The 18,824-nt window shown below is 35.2% G+C and overlaps 1 protein-coding gene across 1 annotated transcript; it reads right to left on the bottom strand.

The window, feature by feature from the left end:
• Positions 1-4,082: 4,082 nt before the first annotated feature.
• On the bottom strand, positions 4,083-7,761 carry LOC148689929 (uncharacterized). Its single transcript, XM_088687139.1, has 5 exons — positions 7,144-7,761; positions 6,453-6,816; positions 5,824-6,149; positions 5,206-5,343; positions 4,083-4,337 (listed from the first exon to the last, which is right to left on the bottom strand). Exons 1-5 carry the CDS (start codon positions 7,759-7,761, stop codon positions 4,083-4,085), a joined length of 1,701 nt encoding a protein of 566 aa, XP_088543265.1.
• Between the last annotated feature and the right edge of the window lie 11,063 nt (positions 7,762-18,824).

Raw genomic sequence — 18,824 nt, 5'->3', positions numbered from 1 at the left:
GGATGGAAAATTATGTTATGGACCCACGGAAACTCCGATGTGAAAGAAGTTGGTCGGCAAACCCCGGCAGAAATTAAGGTGGTGTAACGCTGGGTCTGTAGTGATGTCAGTGCACATCTTATCCTTCCTCGAAAGGGTCGTAGATCTGGACGGTTTCTGATATAATATTTGCAGTCGTACACTTTTAGTCAGAAATGACATGATGTTAAGGCCTTAATGTGATGAAGTCAACTTATACAATGATTAATTTTTGAAGAGCCTTTGAAAGAGGGAAAATTATGTTCCTGTTTGCATATTTTTAGGAAAAAGTTTTCCTCTCAGGCAATTCATCAGTTTAACTATCGAGTTAATACCCTTCTGTTCTTGATTAAGTTCAAACAAGTTGGTGTGATTGCACTTGATGATCTTCCGCCGAATTATTGTTGCTAGCTTGACACAGTCAAAGTTGGAATCATGAAAGAGCCGTGTTAGTATTAGTCCTAGTGTGGATCAATCACTGGTTTACGTGAGACTCGCATTAATCAATAATAGACATGTTGCATCAGATTTCCATGCGCGATTGCCGCTAGCATCTTTCACAATGCAGTATTTGCTAGTGATTTGTGTGATACTCATATTAACTAACAGTAAAAATTTCACCGCACTTATCAAGACGACTGATACTAGCATCTTTCATCATGAAGTAGGGAGGAAGAAGTCACTGCTGTTCTTGTTGACCTTCGTAAAGCATACAAAATAAGCATGTCATTGAGCATCTAATGTGAAAGCATTAGCAATTCTTCATCTTTACTTTTTTAGGTAAATCAAGCCACTTCTTAAGTTAATGTTTTATACATGAGAAAGTTTGAGATGGGATTTTTCTTGTAAGGTTTGTGTTTTGCACTTTTGCGTAAAGAGTTAGCTACTAAACTCATACAAGTTCATTCATTGCCTATCTGGTCTTTTCTGTTCCTTTGAATATATATTGTAGTTCTCCACCATTTCGAGTCCTTGTACATAGAGGATTAGAATTTGAAAAGCCAAACTATTTTAGACACAATGTGTTTTGCAATGCTTTTAAAATGAATAAAAGTGTTCAGATAACGAAAATTTATTTATAAAAGTATTTGCCGGAATCAACTAAATTAACTCTCAATCATAAAACATCTTCTATTACCTAACAAAAAGAGTTTAGGAAGCAATTTCCAATATTTTTCTACAAGCATTAGGGTTTTTCATAAATTTTTGTTGCGTTTCTTATTTTTTTTTTTTAAAAAAAAAAAAAAAAAAAAAAAGCACATATGAGCTATAGTACTTCTTACAAAAACAATTATAAACGAGTATGTGGAAAATTTTTAAATTACTTAGCTCGACTGAGGTTGTATGCAGCCGTGATCAGCCAACAAGAAAATTTTATTACTACAATAAAAATTAAGAAAAATGCTAGGGAGACCATGTTTTAAGATCATATTCTGTAAACCACATGATATGACAGTTGATTATTGGATTTTTTTATATTAATGGTTAAAGAAAAGAATCCAACCATCAACCGCCACATCATGTGGCCTACAAAATATGATTAAAGTACATGATCTCTTTAGCACCGCCAAATAAATGCCCCATAAATAAATTAGAAATTTTTTTTTGGTGGTCCTGTGGATTAGTTTAGTTTAGGTTTGGGATAACAAAACCAAGAACACCTACACAAAATCCAGCGGACCACAGAGTTTAGTTCCCGTGAACCACCACTACCACACAGTTTATAACTCATATTAAACAACATTAATGTGTATATTTAGTCCAAGTCAAGATTCCCCGTCCATAAAATTAAGAACTTAAGTTTTATTTTACTTTTTATTTTAGGGTGCCAAATTCAGCATGACAAGAACCAAGTTGGAGTTCTGGTTTTTGGAGCTGGGTCTATCTTCACGCTTAGTTGACCTTGCAAAGAAGGGACCGCAAGTAATAAATTGATCGTTGCTGTTTGATCTGAATAATCCAACAACCAACAACAAAACAAATCTCACATTCTTCTTCTAACATTCTCATCCATCCATCCCTTTGCTTAATTTTATATATACATATATATATATATATGTATATGTTTGTATATCTATAACGGAAATTGCTATTAGTATTCTAAAAATTTCATTATATTTTTTTCTAATTATGAAAAATTTAGAATGTAAAATAAAAATTTTAGAATGTTAATAATAATTCCTTTTATGAAAAATATATAATAAGATGTACAGTCCATTCCGTTGGACTAAAATACAAGCTGAGCTTTAATTAGTTTTGACTCCGTCAAAATCCGCATTGTGGCAGGGCTTAGATTTTTCGTAAAGCGGGAAAACAAGTTGCAAGTTAATGGACTGTTCTTGAAAGACTTTCGTTTTCTTTCATGACTTGGACTTTTTAATATCAATCCTTGTTTCATTTATTCTTATAATAAATAATCAGAAATTTTGAAATCACATTAGAATATATAAGGTCAACTCTACATTAATATTGTGAAATAAAAGTTATGGTTAAGTTCGAATAATTACTCAATTTTTAGGGGTAATTCTAAATTAGTCATTAACTTTTTAAAACATTTCAAATAACTACCTAATATTTTAAAAAATGTACACATGTTAGGTTTACTAGCGTTAAGTGATGATGTGTTTTAACTCTTCAGTCATTTATACAACTTTGAATCTCCAAATCGATACATTTTAGCTAAGCAAACTTATGGTTTAACTTGGCTAAAAGGGTTGATTTTGGAGGAGTAGAGCTCCAAAGATAGTGATGAGTGAAAACTAACTTAAGTATTTGTTCACCTCATCATTTAATGCTTCACTTAATGTTGATAAAGTCACCATTTAACGCTGGTGACCTAACAAATATTAAATTTTCAAAACGTTAGGTAGTTATTTAAAATGTTTTAAAATATTGAAATTAATTTGAAATCATCCTAAAAGATTGAGTAATTATCTGTCCTTACCATGTAAGTTGATTAGATATCTAACCCATGATACGAAGAGAATGATGTCACTAATCAATTGATGGAAATATATGCATTTTCAAGTTTTAGGCGTATTTTTGGAACTTTGATATTATCCTAAATTTCTTTCAATTAGGATTCTGAACGAGTCTGGAGTTGAGGTGGGTATAAAAACATTTATTATCATCTTGTTATCTACATATTATTCATACAACAATAAGTTTTGAGGTTTTCATATTTTCAACTGAATTCCAGACATTCGTTCTTTTAAAATCATGGTTAGATTCTTCTATTGATTGTCAGGTTGAGTCACTAAACTTGGATAAACTTAGAGATCCAAGTTATCATAAACAGAAGGAAGTTACATCACACAACTGGGCAGTTTATTTGTAGCAATTGTCCAGAAAGACGAATATATCTTTCATACCCTAGGTAGTTTTTGTATCAAGTTTTTTTATGGCCAATAACCTTCGACTAATTTCCAGTAGCTTTTATTTTATTCTTGGTTAGTTTACGAGTTGAAAATTTGGAACAGGTGTAAATTAAATTACAACAAGGTCGAGGAAGAGCGGGAAAACAAGTAGGGTTTTACGTGCCGAAGCAGAAGTACGCAAATCATGGCTCGAAAAGGAGAAGGAATCACACAAAACTTTTTGAGGATGCTAGCTACCTATTTTCCTCTCGTCTTTCATTTTTTGTACATTTTTCACACATTATATACTACGTGTACATTGCTTTCGCTTAAGATTATATATTTACAGAGTGTATTTTTGCTGTTAAATGTGTTTAAATTTTGATATACCTACACATTGCACATATCGTAAAACTAAAACTCATAAGTGCTGAACATCACAGTTATTTGAGGGCTTCGAACAAAAATATTCTCCATTTTTATAGAGCCGTGCACGCAAACACAGGTGGATTTGTCCTTATAATAGAATTTTACGGGATAATTTTTCATTATATTACTTCCTTGAAATATATACAAATACAATCCTTATTTTATATGGAAACAATAATCAATAAAGGACACAACACTTAAACCTTCCTAATAAAGGACTCCTAACATTTACAATATATTTACATACTTATTTTTAATGACTCACGTTTACACTCCCCCTCAAGTTGGTGCATAGATATCACACATGTCTAACTTGACAAGTGAGTCACTGAACTTTCGACTACATACTGCATGAGTAAGAATATCCGCAAGTTGCTCCTCTAAATTCACAAACGGTATTGATACAATCTTCTTTTCAAGCGTCTTTTCAATAAAATGCCGATCCACCTCCACATGCTTCGTTCTATCATGATGCACTGGATTATCAGCTATATCTCTTGCTGACTTATTGTCACAATACAACTTCATGGTCTCCTTCGGTTTAAACCCAAGTCTCAAGAGAAGTTTTAGTAGCCAAAGGATTTCACAAATTCCTTGAGCCATTCCTCTATATTCGGTCTTAGCTAAAGACCGTGACACCACCTTCTATTTCTTACTTTGCCACATCACCAAATTCCTTCCAACAAAGGTAAAGTACCCAGAAGTAGACCGTCCATCGGCTACATCACCTGCCTAATCTGCATCAGTAAACCCTTCAATTCTCAAATGCCCATGTTTCCCATACAATACTCATTTTCCAGGTGCCAACTTCAAGTATGCCAAGATACGCATAACAACAGCCATATGATCCACATTTGGTGAATGCATGAACTGACTCACAACACTCACAGCATAGGCAATATCAGGATGAGTATGAGCCAAATAAATCAATCTCCCTATAAGCCTATGATATCTACCTTTTCAACCGGTTTCTGACTCGAATTCAAACACAAATGATGTTTCTCAACAATAGGAGTCTCTACTAGCTTACATCCCAACATACCAGTCTCTTTTAATAAATCCAATACATACTTACGTTGAGACAAGAAGATACCTTTAGATGAGCGAGCAACTTCAACTCCCAGAAAATATTTCAAATCTCCTAAATCCTTCATTTCGAATTCAGCCGCAACCGCAAGGTTTCCTTGCAACTTGGACATCTCATCAACGTCATCTCTATTATAATCATGTCATCTACATAAATAATCAAGGCTATTACTTTATTTTGTTTACGCTTTACAAATAAAGTATGATCAGAATGACTCTGACGATATCCATTCCTTTTCATCACTTGAGTAAATCTATTAAACCATGCATGAGGTGATTGCTTAAGCCCATAAAGCGACTTACGCAACCGACATACTCCGGTATTCCCACCATTGCTATATCCAGGAGGAAAATCCATATATACTTCTTCCTCCAAATTCCCATGGAGAAACGCATTCTTCACATCGAACTGTTTTAATGGCCAGTCCATATTTGCAACTAAAGAGATAAGAACCTGTACCGTATTCATCTTTGCAACTGGGAAGAAAGTCTCTTGATAATCCACCCCATATGTTTGAGTATACCCTTTAGCCACCAACCTTGCTTTGTATCTGTCTACAGTTCCACCAACCTTATATTTAACTGTAAATACCCATCGGCATCTCACTGTCTTCTTTCCTGCGGGTAACATCATCATCTTCCAAGTATTATTTTTCTGTAATGCCAACATCTCCTCATTTATTGCTCTCGTCCACTTAGGATCTTTTAGAGTTTCCTCCACTCAAGTTGGTACTTGAATAGACTCCATATTACTCACCAAGGTCTGACGTTTTGGTGCAAGCTTGTTACAGGATACATAATTGGTTATCGGATACTTCACCTTCCCTTTAGGAGAAAACCTATGATGAGGCACACCTCGATTTTGTCTTGGTGGCAATTTATAAGTACTCACATTATTACTTGGATTAGTTACACAATCATTTACGATACTTACCTTAGGCATATTCAGAGAAGATGTATTGGGTGGCACGTCGAAACTAGAAAGAGAGGGTGTACTGGGCTCGGAAAGAGGAGGTGTAGTGGGCTCAGCAAGGGACTGTTGAACAACAGGACATTCCTCTTCACTAGCTGGTCGAGACTCTCTTATGGGTTCGGTCAGATTCAACCTTAAATCACCAACATCATCCGAGTTGTCAATACACTCGGTACCCACTGTACATTCGGCACCAACAATTCCAGGTCCTACACACTGTTCAATAATCACATCTCCCCCTAGATCCAACCAACTCAGATTACCAATAGTGTTCTCCCTCTGGTGATCTGAAGTGGAAGATACAGAAGTATAGAAGTATTCCGTTTCAGAGAAGGTCACATCCATGGTTACATACATATGCCGGGTTTCAGGATGGTAACACTTATACCCCTTTTGGTGAGAAGAGAAACCCAAAAAGACACACCGTAGTGCACACAGATCCAATTTACTACGATGTATTTTCTGAATATGAACATAAGCCACACAACCAAAGACTCGAGGGGTGAGAGTATTACTTGACACCACTGGAGCATGTTGTGTGAGGACTTGAAGAGGTGTTTGAAACTAACCACCCGCGATTAATAACATACACGGCATAGGTAACCGCGTCAGGCCAAAAACGCTGAGGAACCGAGGCTTCAAGGAGCAAGGCATTGGCTGTTTCCAAAATGTGGCGATTTTTACGCTCTGCAACCCCATTTTGTTGTGGAGTATGTGGACATATGGTTTCATGGAGAATCCTTGATCACGGAGATACTCCGACAACTCAAAATTGATGTACTCTCCTCCATTATCAGAACGGAAAACCTTGATAACAGAAGAATATTGTGTTTGAAATATGGCACTAACATCACTTTTATTTTTCAACACATAAAGCCATGTCATATGAGTGCAATCATCAACAAATGTAATAAACCACCGAATTCCGGAAGAAGTAGTAATTGGAGAAGGCCCCTAAACATCGGAATGCACAAGATCAAACGGAAACTGTCTTTTATTCATACTAGGAGGAAACGAAGCACGATGGCTTTTAGCAAGAATACATACTTCACAATGTAAGTTTGATGATGCATGCCCTAATCGACGATGCAATAACCATACTTCTTGTAGATTACTATCACAGAACACTCGTACTGCATGAGCTCTGACAGGAACGACATCATCCATATAGTACAACCTCTCTCTCTTAGTGCCATGCCCAATTATCTCCTTGGTCTAAATATCCTGAAGTAGACAAAATGATGGATACATTAGAACGACACAATCCAATTGTTCAGTAACCTGTGGTATGGAAAGTAAATGATGTGATAAAGATGGAACAAGTAAACAACGGTGTAAGGGGAGAGAGGCCGTGAGATACACGATGCCAGGACCAACAACAGGGGCACGGATACCATTGGCAGTGGCAATATATTCCCTGTGAGATGTTGTTATACATTGAAACAGATTCTTATCATATGTCATATGATCCGTTGCACTAGAGTCCAGAATCCAACAACCTGTATGATGCTCAGTTTCGGAGGCCAAAAGACCATGTCCTACAATACATGCGGTGGAGGATGAGTCACCATAGGTAGAACGAGTCAACAAGGTTTGACTCGAGTTATGAGAAGTAGGCTCGGCCTTCTTAGCCTTCGGTGGAGCAGTGGCTAAGGAGGCATGGCCTCCATTATTGCCCGCACTTCCACGCTCATTTGCACGCAATTTTTTCTTCAATTCCGGAAACCAATCAGGCACCCCGTGCTTAGTAAAGCATGTATCCTCAGTATGACGAGTTTGTCCACAGAAAGTACATTTCAAATCATCTTTATTTTCTCGATTGAAGGGAAGAGATTTTAAAGATTGATTAGAAGAATTATTAGGACGAGGAGCACCAGCTGGGCAAGAGATCATGGCCATGGACGGTAGCCCTCATTGGTTGTTACTCCCACCCATCATAGTGGCATGTCGTTGTGCTTCACGTCGAACAACAGAAAACACCTCCTCAATAGATGATAAGGGTTAAGTACGTAGAATATCACTATGTACCTTATCAAAGATATCATCCAAACCCGCCAAAAAAGCATACACACGATCAATTTGAATTTCTTCTCGAAGGGTCTTGAGATCCGTAGCACACTCTATCTTGATTGGTCTCTTTTGGTCTAACTCCTGCCAAACGAACTTGAGGTCAACGTAATACACACCAACGTGTTGGCCCTCTTGACGGAGTCTGAAAGATTTAACCTTCAATTCATAAATTTGAGAAATATCCGAACCATCATAATAGGTCCGAGCCACCTATTCCCAAACTTCTTTAGCAGTACGCAGGTGAATAAAAAATCCCATGATAGCAGGTTCCATGGAATTGATCAACCACCATTTCACTATTGCATTCCCTGTCTCCCACATCTCATACTCAGCATTATCCTCCGCATGTTCCTTGGTACTCTCTGTCACAAAGCCCTTTCTACCACGTCTAGCGAGGTGCATCTCCAAAACCTTGGACCAAAGAGGATAATTTAACCCATTTAACTTCACTGTATTTGGTACAGCAGACGCATCATTTTGAATAACCACAAGATTCACCACGGGATTATTGGTTGATGGGCGGAAACCACCCTCTAACTTCAAGGCATAGGTTTCTTCCACGGAAGTCATTCTGTTTCACAAACAACAAAAAACTGCACAGCAGAGCCCTGCACAATACTCCAACCTCACGATAGAATGCGACACATAAGGCTTGCCCCCACACAGCAAGATCACACACTCACACGTACACGGCTTGACTGGATTCGGCAGAGAAGATCACAGAAAGCTTGTCGCCGAGTACAACAGCAGCGGAAAAATATCGGTTTACAGATTCTAGGGTTACGGCAACCTAGGCTCGGATGCCAAATAGAATTTTACGCGATAATTTTTCATTGTATTACTTCCTTGAAATATATACAAATACAATCCTTATTCTATATGAAAACAATAATCAATAAAGGACACAACACCTAAACCTTCCTATAAAAAACTCCTAATATTTACAATATATTTACAGACTTATTTTTAATGACTCACATTTACACTTGTTGCCTAGTAGTTAAAGTCCCTTTGTCGTTTTGTTCTATGAACGCGTTTTAGCATTGTTGCAATTAGAATACTTAATTATATTCATTTTATTTTTTAAATGAAATAAAATTGTTGACTCTGACCTCCCATGTGCGGCCGAGATCGTAAAATACAGAGATCAAAATACGAGTCCAAAAAGATGTTATAAAAATATGGTATCTCAAAGTGGGTGATTTAAAGAATTGAAAAGAGGGATTAGAGAAGTTCACCTAAAAAAAAAAAAAAGAGAGAGATTAGAGAAACTTGAAGCTGCCGCAATCATCGTTCGGGTGTTCACTCACATCAAACATCTAGAAGTGTTACACAGTCAACGGCTTGGAATTGTCTCCACACACAGCATATATATAATATATATCTATGATAGCATTTAAGATTAATTATTTAGAGCTGTCAAATTTTTAGTGTTATTCTAAATTGATTTTAATGTTTTTAAATATTTTAAACATTTACATGTTCATCTTTTTCTAGAATTTTTAATTGTGCTTAAAAACATATCGACTTTGAGCCATTTATCCTTGCAATTTGATAGAGGTTCAAACTGTTTATGATTATGTTGTTAATTTATTTCTTAATTCGATTTGTAATGTGTTGAGAAGTCTCCGTTTGGTATACAACTAAAAGAATGATTTTTATTTTCTACAATATTAGAAGAGATTTCGACTTAGAATTTAGCTTAATAATAACAGAAAAAGGAAGGCTTTCTATTACCATCGATTATTAATTAGTTCTATACATGTATGGCTTGTAAAAATGACACGTATACCTTTTAGTATGATCTTTGCATCTTAATTTCCAAAGGGCTTTAACTTTTGACATTGTATGATCACCATTAATTGGTCCCAGAAACTGGAGAGGACTTATTTGTGGATGTCTAGATCAGCAAAATTTATTATATTGTTGGTCAAGGGTCATTAGGTCGACCTTCAAGACCTTTAGACAACGGTCTTATTCTGGTATTGGAATTGGAGGGGTTGGAGGGAAAGAGACTTCTAACTTCTAACTTTTAAGAAGATATATATGTTGACCTAGTGAAAGGATAAGTTCAGGGGTTTACAACCATAAATTTAATATGGTCTAGGATTCTCTCCCCTTCCTCTTTCCATCACTTTTCATTGTTTCCTTGCACATTCTTTATTAGAATTTGGGGAAACACGCTTTTGACATACTTTTTGTGAGCCCCACTTTGTAATGTATTTCAACAATCCAACCGTATATCTTTTATGTTTTACTTCAAAGATAGTGTTTATCAAAAGCACTCAAATCCGAAATCGATGACTGTTGAAAAATTTAGTGTTTCTTCATAAAACCGTATTCTTCTATTTTCTTCACTCCAAATAAATGTCTTAATGATTTTGTTTAATTTTTTACAAAAATAATCTATTAATGATATACTAAAATATAGACGGTTCAAATCCTTCAAATGCATTATGCAATGGGTCTTACAAAATTAATATCAAAATATGTGTCAAAATCGTATATCTCTGGATCCTAAACTAATATATAATATGTTAATTAATAAAGGAAATTCTTTCAGGATCCTGCTTATGGTTAACTAAGCAATTTATATAATGAAAGAAGAATAAATGGTAGTTCCATATATGCTTTAAAAAAAAAAAAAAGGTTTTTTGAAATGAGTCCAAAGTAACTAAAAATTGGACCTATTTCAAAAGTCAAAGGTCACTAAAAATTGGACATATTTCAAAAGATAGTCTATAAAATTGGACCTATTTCAAAATTTCCCAAAAAAATAATACTTGGTTACTCATTAGTGAGTACTTACTTTTTAATTTTGTCCAATGATATTTTAACACATGTTATTTCTTTGAAAGATAATGGACATGTTATTGATTTTTCTTGGACTTAAAAAAATAAGGAACACGTGGCAATTTTTTTTTTTTCAAAATTAAGCTAAACCAGAAAGTGGGTACTAGACTACTCACCCGTGAGTACCTAAATAATATCCTATAAACCAAACAAATTTGATTTGGGCTATGCTTAATTAAATGATCAGCATTAGTCATTTAAACTTCTTATCACCACAATGATTTTACTTTGATATAATTTTATTCTGTCAAAAATGGGAATCAATGGGCATTCAGAAAATTTTAAATTAATTTCATAGACATCGACCTAGTAAAACTCATTTAGTAAGCCGATTCCAAACATTTGGTTTTCAAGTATGCTATTTGACTATTTAACAGAAAAATCTAAAGGCAATAGAACTATCGAACGTATGCTCCACAAGGTCCACAACCATTCAATATTTCCCAAATATAAATATAAATATATAAACTGCAGGTTGACCATATGCATGTCAATAATTCAGTCCCATCTATCTGCATACCTAAAATTCTATGAAAAAAACAAGTGAAGCCGTATAAACCTTACGAAAGTTCACACCTTAAGTACTGAAACACATACATAAGATATGAAGTATAATAAAGTGGTCAGTGACAAGATATATGTAGGCAGGTTTGATAGAACTCAAATGGGGCAGTTGGAAGTTAGGGTTGATCGGTCAAAGCTTGCCAATCATGACAGCGGCCACCAATGATTCTTCTGCATTTATAAACAATAATGTGGAAGAGAAAGAGAATCTTAGCCCTTTTTGTTTATAGAGAATGCACTACAAAGGTGTTATGAACAGGGGCGGCTCAGGCCCATTGCGGTCAGGGCCACTGTTCGGACTCTAAAAAAATTAGAAGTATTAAAATTATTAATGTGGTATATTTATATACATTTTCATAAGAGTATAAATTTATAAAATTTGGTTTAATGATAAAGAAATTTAACTAGAACCTGTGATTTTGTTGTTTGAAATTAATGAGGAGGTCTTTGGTTCAAAACACCATGTGTGCTTATTTAAATTCCAATTTTTATATATTTCTTTTCATAACAGTATAAAATTATAAAATTTGGCTAAATGATTAGAAGTTTAATTAGAAGCAACGGTTTTTGTACTTAACATTAATGAGAGGTCCTAAGTTTGAAATGCTATGTGCATTTTTTTTAACGAATTTTTGTTTGGTTGTTAATTTATTTTTAATTACTAGCTAGTAACTATGTGGGTTGCTATTTTTAAACATTCGTTCTTTTTCAAGTCTAATCTTCAACAAAGGGTGATGTGTAGACTAAATTCTTAGACCAAATGTGCAAATCATATGAGATGTTATCAAAAAGTTTAATTTGGTGCCCATTCATTACTTATACATATCCTTAAAGACTCGAAAATATCATTATTTTTTTAGTCTTATATTGACGAGGTTGGTAAATAAGAAAAAACACCTCACGATTTATATAAAACACTTTCAAAGTTCAGATGGAAGACAAAACTCATAATCTATCTACTTGTAAACCTGAAGTTTTTTGGTTTCCTTCTCTCGACACAAAATAATTTAGATTTTTCTGTGTTTCTAAATTACTGAGTTTGAAATGCTTTTCTAAATATAATTTTATCGATGTCTTACGTGTAAAAACAATTATTTATTTATTTATATAAAGTGAGGGCACATTTTTTGGCATCACCCCGTACCACAAAAATCTCTGGACCAGCTCTAGTTCTAAATCGTTCTTAGTGATCAAAAGGCCAATCGCATGCAATATCTTATGCCTATTAGTTCAAGATAATAAAAGAATTTATTGGAAAAAAAAAGGTTAGGGCTTATTAATTTATTGAATTCATGTGACAGCCCGTTCCGGATTATTTGTACCGTAGGTGTGAAATGACGTTTTTCCCCTCAGTGGATATTTGTCATTTGTGTGGTTGTTTTGGACGTTTGGCTGGTTGCCAGTGATACTTAGCTCATGTGGTGGACCCCGGGCCAGGATGTGACAATTTGGTATCAGAGCCTAACCCTGGCCGTGGTGTGCCGACGAGGACGTCGAGCCCCTAAGGGGGGTGGATTGTAAGATCCCACATCGCCCAGGAGAGTGATCCTTATATGTATATTCCTATCTCTACCTAGCACGAGGCCTTTTAGGAGCTCACTGGCTTCGGGTTCCATGGGAACTCCGAAGTTAAACGAGTTTGGGCTAGAGCAACTCAAGTTGCTCCAGCCCAAACTCGCTTAACTTCAAAGTTCCCATGGAACGTTGCTCCAGCCCAAACTCGCTTAACTTCGGAGTTCCCATGGAACCCGAAGCCAATGAGCTCCTAAAAGGCCTCGTGCTAGGTAGAGATAGGAATATACATATAAGGATCACTCTCCTGGGCGATGTGGGATCTTACAATCCACCCCCCTTAGGGGCCCGACGTCCTCGTCGGCACACCACGACCAGGGTTAGGCTCTGATACTAAATTGTCACATCCCGGCTCGGGGGGATCACTTCCCGGGCCCGCTCCACCACCGTAGCACGATATTGTCCGCTTTAGGCCCCGACCACGCCCTCACGACTTTATTTTTGAGAACTCACATGAGAACTTCCCAATGGGTCACCCATCCTGGGAGTGCTCTCGTGCGCTCCCGGCCCGGGCCCCCACCACATCCCGGGCTTGACTCCACCATAGCACGATATTGTCCACTTTGGGCCACGACCATGCCCTCACAGTTTTGTTTCTGGGAACTCACACGAGAATTCCCAATAGATCGCCCATCATGAGATTGCTCTCGCGCGTTACTCGCTTAACTTCGGAGTTCCCATGGAACCCGAAGCCAGTGAGCTCCCAAAAGGCCTCGTGCTAGGTAGAGATAGGAATATACATATAAGAATCACTCCCCTGGGCGATGTGGGATCTTACAATCCACCCCCTTAAGGGTCCGACGTCCTTGTCGACACACCCTGGCAACCAGCCAAACCCCCAAAACAACCACACAAATGACAAATATCCACTAGGGGCAAAAACGTCATTTCACACCTACGGTACAAATAATCTGAGACGGGCTGTCACAACCTACCCACCTTAATAAAATTTTGTCCCCAAAATGCCACTTGATCTAACCAAAATTGAAACTTGCTAAACTTAGCATACAGTTGGTGTTCCCTCAACCTTTTCAACACCAAAGTAAGATGTCGAACATGCTCAGATATATGCCATGTCGAATGCCTCCACATAAAATGTAAGTAACTCAGGTAATGTCACTCAATGCAATGTAATATGTCAGCCGGAGTCACCTAACGTGACGGCCAGCATGCCCTGATTTCGGTCGGGGTGTGTCAATTCAAGACACAATTAATGAATTATATACCTGTGTACTAATTAATTTATATACGTGAACAGGGAATAATATTGTTCCTGGTATATATTCAAGTTTGGAATTTATAATTTTTTTGTTGGAGGAATTTAGAATTGGAAACTTGAGGAAAAATACCTACAAGAAATTTCGGCTGCCACATAATCTAAAATTATAATTTTCCTCCATGACTGTTCTTTGTATCAAATCCTATAGTGCAAAAGCTCTTGGTAGTAATGAACAGTAAACATGCAATTGTATGAACAAAAATGATGCTACATAAACTTTTGGAGGTTTGTCTCTCCTTCTCATATAGGATGTGGGACAACTTTCAATCACACAAACAATTATTACGAATACTAGTAGAAGACGCAAGAGTTTTATTCATTAGTTTGGAAAATTTTCTTTCTCTATAAAATGAATTGTATTTGGACCATTTTGTTTGATCGAATGCGAAATGATTTTATGTACACCTCTATTATCATTATGCAGACGCCCTTATTTATTTATGTTCCTTACCTAATTTATTGTTGATTTATTCAACTTAAATGCAAAAATAAGCAGCAATGTGCACACAAAGAGATGAGTATGCATATATAATTACTTTCCAAAATGACGTTACTAGACATGTTTAATTAATCATGTTGGATAACTTGACACAACACTATGCTTTAACTTACTAACTTCTGGTGTATTTAGAAGTGTTTTTAAAATGATTGAAATGACTTTTAACGAAAGTGTTATTAGAACCAATCTTTAGTAAAAATGTAAGTGAATATTTTTTTTCAAATGAACTTCAAGAGATTTTGAAACCTAAAAACTCTTTCACCAAAAGCATTTAGTCATGTTTAAAAAACTTTCAAACAAGTCATTCGTATTAGTTTTGAGGAGTACATAAAATGTAGCTATATTTCCCTTAACCTCTTTCATTTTCCCAATAACTTGCTCATTGACTTTTGGCTTAAAAAGAAACCAAAAGAATGCAATGCAACATGGATGTAAAGGCATGAAATATGGTTATCATAGAAGCCTTGTAAGTTCAAGGTAAACATAATAAGCCACCCCAAATCCCACTAGTAAAAGTGCTCGAAACCAAAGCTGTTTTCTGTGCAGCAAACAAGAACAAATAAAAAGGAAAAGATAAAACAACGCTGTTTGGTGTCGTTGAGCAAACAAATATTCAAAGATTTGACTATTGACCTATGCGTTTTGAGTTTTTCAGATCCCCACTGCATGTGACTCGGAAACCCTTTAGTCAAATTTAAATTATGGGTCACCTTCGATGTGTTCTTGGGGAGTCTATGAACATCTATCAGATCATCAGTGAGTCACCACGCCCCCAATGCATGTCGTGCTTTACACGATCTCTAAATAGTAGGGTTTCTGGTATTTGGTGTTGTTGAGATGCATGTGAAAGGAATATATGTGAAACCCTAGATACTGTTTAGGAATTCAATTTACCCTATGTTTTTCGGTCTCTCACGTTCTCCCAAGATTACCTACTAAGCAAAACAGAGTCAACCAGGTCTCAACTATAACAATTTTGTATTTTATTTTTCAAAGTGTTGTGATGTGATTTTAAAAATACATACACTAACAGAAGAATCTTACTTCAATGGATATTGTATATCCTTCTGTGTTTATCTGACTTATCACACGACTAATCACATAAAAAAATGAATACAAATCGATATACACCTCGTTGTATATAAGTTGTTCCAGCTGCTAGTTCCTCACTTCTTAGACAGCCACCTATTCTATTAATACAGAGTAACTAAAATGTTAGCTAAAGAAAACTCTAATCTGAGTGTAATTAGTTACGAACACACCCAAAAAGTAAAAAAGAACGCCCACATATTACGCAAGTTTTATGATATACATATACGTCAAATCTCGTGGAATATTGCAAATTTGGAAAACTTTTTCAGTAAATTAGGTGGTATATAATGAGGGAAAATATCTTAGCTAGTTATGAAGTGATGTCATGCATGACGACCCTCACAATCAATTACGACTGTAATTAATCAATCAAAAACAGGTTTGTTTTGTTTCCAAAAAAAAAAAAAAAAAAAAAAGGTTTCTTTTTGGAGTGTCTTTGTACATGTCAAGCAATTTTAGTTGGTTAGGTATGTTTTAATTTGTAACACTTCTGTTAAAAGCATATTCAACTGACATAGCCTAGCTAAAAAATAATAATTAGACATGACATCCATGTACTCTTGTTCCTTTTTTCAAACCACACAATATATAAAATAAATAAAAAGAGTTAGTCTACGATACTTCTAATAAAAAAAGTTATTGGTATTTTTTTTAGTTTGAACGATGATTTTGTAATATGTTCATAGATAACACTTTACAATGATAGTGTAACAATGTAAACTAATTAAAATCAATCACAGAATACAGAAACCAGAGAGAAGATGATCAGAGAAAGAGAGACAGAGAGAGTTCTTGAGATTACAGGGAGATGAGTTAACTTAACAACTATATACATGTCTAAAATTTACTATAACAGCTTCCAAGATAAGCTAACTTTGTAACTGCCTATATCATTTACTGACAAGTATCAAGCTTATAGCCATTGATCATATACTCCTAACATCACCCCTCAAGCTCAGGAGCTGAAAACTGAAGCCTAAGATTGAAGCAATTAATGCTTCTAGAACAATGGTGCAGATACTCCTTGGCCAAAATATCAGCAAATTGTTCATTGGAATTTACACACTGAACTTGCAGAAGTTTCTTGGCCATCCTCTCCCTCACAGAGTTGACGTTCCACCATAAAACCAATTCGCAATATGGGGAGTCATTCATCCTCTTATAACTCATTGCAAGGTTTCTTCTGGTGACAATGTGAGACTCTTTTACCTTCGCCTTCTCACACGCCTCCTTATGTGTGGCAAATTTTCAAGTGAAACACATAAACAACACGAATTGGGTGACGTGGAGCACGTATGGCTGCTGGGCGTCACACGTGGGCCAACCTAACCCTAATACCATGTAAACCAACCATAATCAATCACAAAATATAGAAACCAGAGAGAAAGATGATCAGAGAAAGAGACGACAGAGAGAGTTCTTAAGATTACTTAGAGAAGAAGAAAGGAAATGTATCTCATTCACATTAACCGTAATACTTCTTACAAGCTTAACATATATACATGTCTAAACTTTAACAACTATAACAACTTACAAGATGAGTTAACTTTGTAACTGCCTATGTAATCTACTAACAAGTGTCACGCTTATAACCATTGATCCTATACTCCTAATAAATAGAATGTTCACAATGTAAATACCAATCTTCTTACAATATTAAGTGTCATTGAATGACATTGTAAACTATAACACTTTTATTATTATGTAACCTTAATTAGACTGTAACCTTTGCGATTGTAGCGTAACACTACATTTGTTGTAATCCAGATGTTGATGTTATCATCATATTAAACTTGAATGTATTGAGTCCAAAAGTAAATAATGATGATTGGTAATTTTATAACGTCCACTAAACAAGGGAACCGATACCTTTTTTTTTTTCTATAAAATGACCCAATGAATATTTTTTTTGTTATTTTGTACACTTCTAAACACATCCTAAGTCGAGTTAGCAATCTAAGATATGTGCTTCTAGGAGGCTAAACACAATATGTCACTGTCATATGGACATGACAATAAACATTAGTTAATTACATAATAATAAATTAATAAGGAATCATTTGCTAACTATTTTGTTTTCAATTTTTGGTTTTCTGTTTCACCTTTTTGAAAATTGAAAACTGAAATTATTTTTGGTAACTACTTTCAGTTTTCAAAAAAAAATAAAAAATAAAAACCAAAATTTGAAAATTCTAGACCAAATTTAGAAAACTCAAGAAAAAAGTTTTAGTTTTTAACATTCCATTTTTTTAAACTAAATACTGAACGTAGTTACCAGAAAATTTTCAGTTTTCAGTTTTACAAAAAATAAAAACTAAAACTAAAAAATAAAAACAAAAAAGTTATCAAATTGCCCAACAAAATTCAAAACAGTTTTCAATTAGTTTGTGGGAAGGATGATGCATCATTAATTATCAATGACATTTGAGATAGATCCATTTCTTCCATAACGTAGCTGAACCATAAAGTAAACCACAATAGTCATTGGTGTATTCCTGCAAAATTCAAATACGGAAAAGAAATTTCTCAGAAGACGAAGAACAACAAGAAAATATGATAAATATAATTAAATATTAAAAACTTGATCGTGAAAAGAAAGAAAATAGGATAAAGAAAAGAAATGAAGAGAAATGAACAAAAGAAAGAACAAAGAAAAGGCTCCGGACACTCGAGTGCGTGTAATGGAAGCAATCGTAGAATATTTATTACTCAAACCGCGTAAAGTGCATGTGATTTGAAACTTGGAAGCCTGATCAGATAAGAGAAATACTAAGGAGAGTCTCCGTAGCATGCCAATATTATGGATTTCCCGCCAGTTTTTGTTTTTTGGCATAATTTTCATGCAAATATTATAAAATATTATGTAAAAAACATGAGATTTCAGATAATTAATAAAAAATTTCACTTTAAGAGAGTCTCCTAAGAATTTCTTCATCAAATAAAGGTGAACCTTTCGGTTTGATCTCTAAGCATCCCTCTACATAGTATATGCTCCACAACTTTTTATATAACATTATTAAGTACGAATACATG

Source organism: Pyrus communis, chromosome 16 (genome assembly GCF_041283825.1).
Source record: "Pyrus communis isolate YQ-2024b chromosome 16, ASM4128382v1, whole genome shotgun sequence".
Classification (NCBI taxonomy): domain Eukaryota; kingdom Viridiplantae; phylum Streptophyta; class Magnoliopsida; order Rosales; family Rosaceae; genus Pyrus; species Pyrus communis.
Note: the sequence above shows the minus strand (reverse complement) of the source record. Positions and strands in the feature narration are given on the sequence as shown.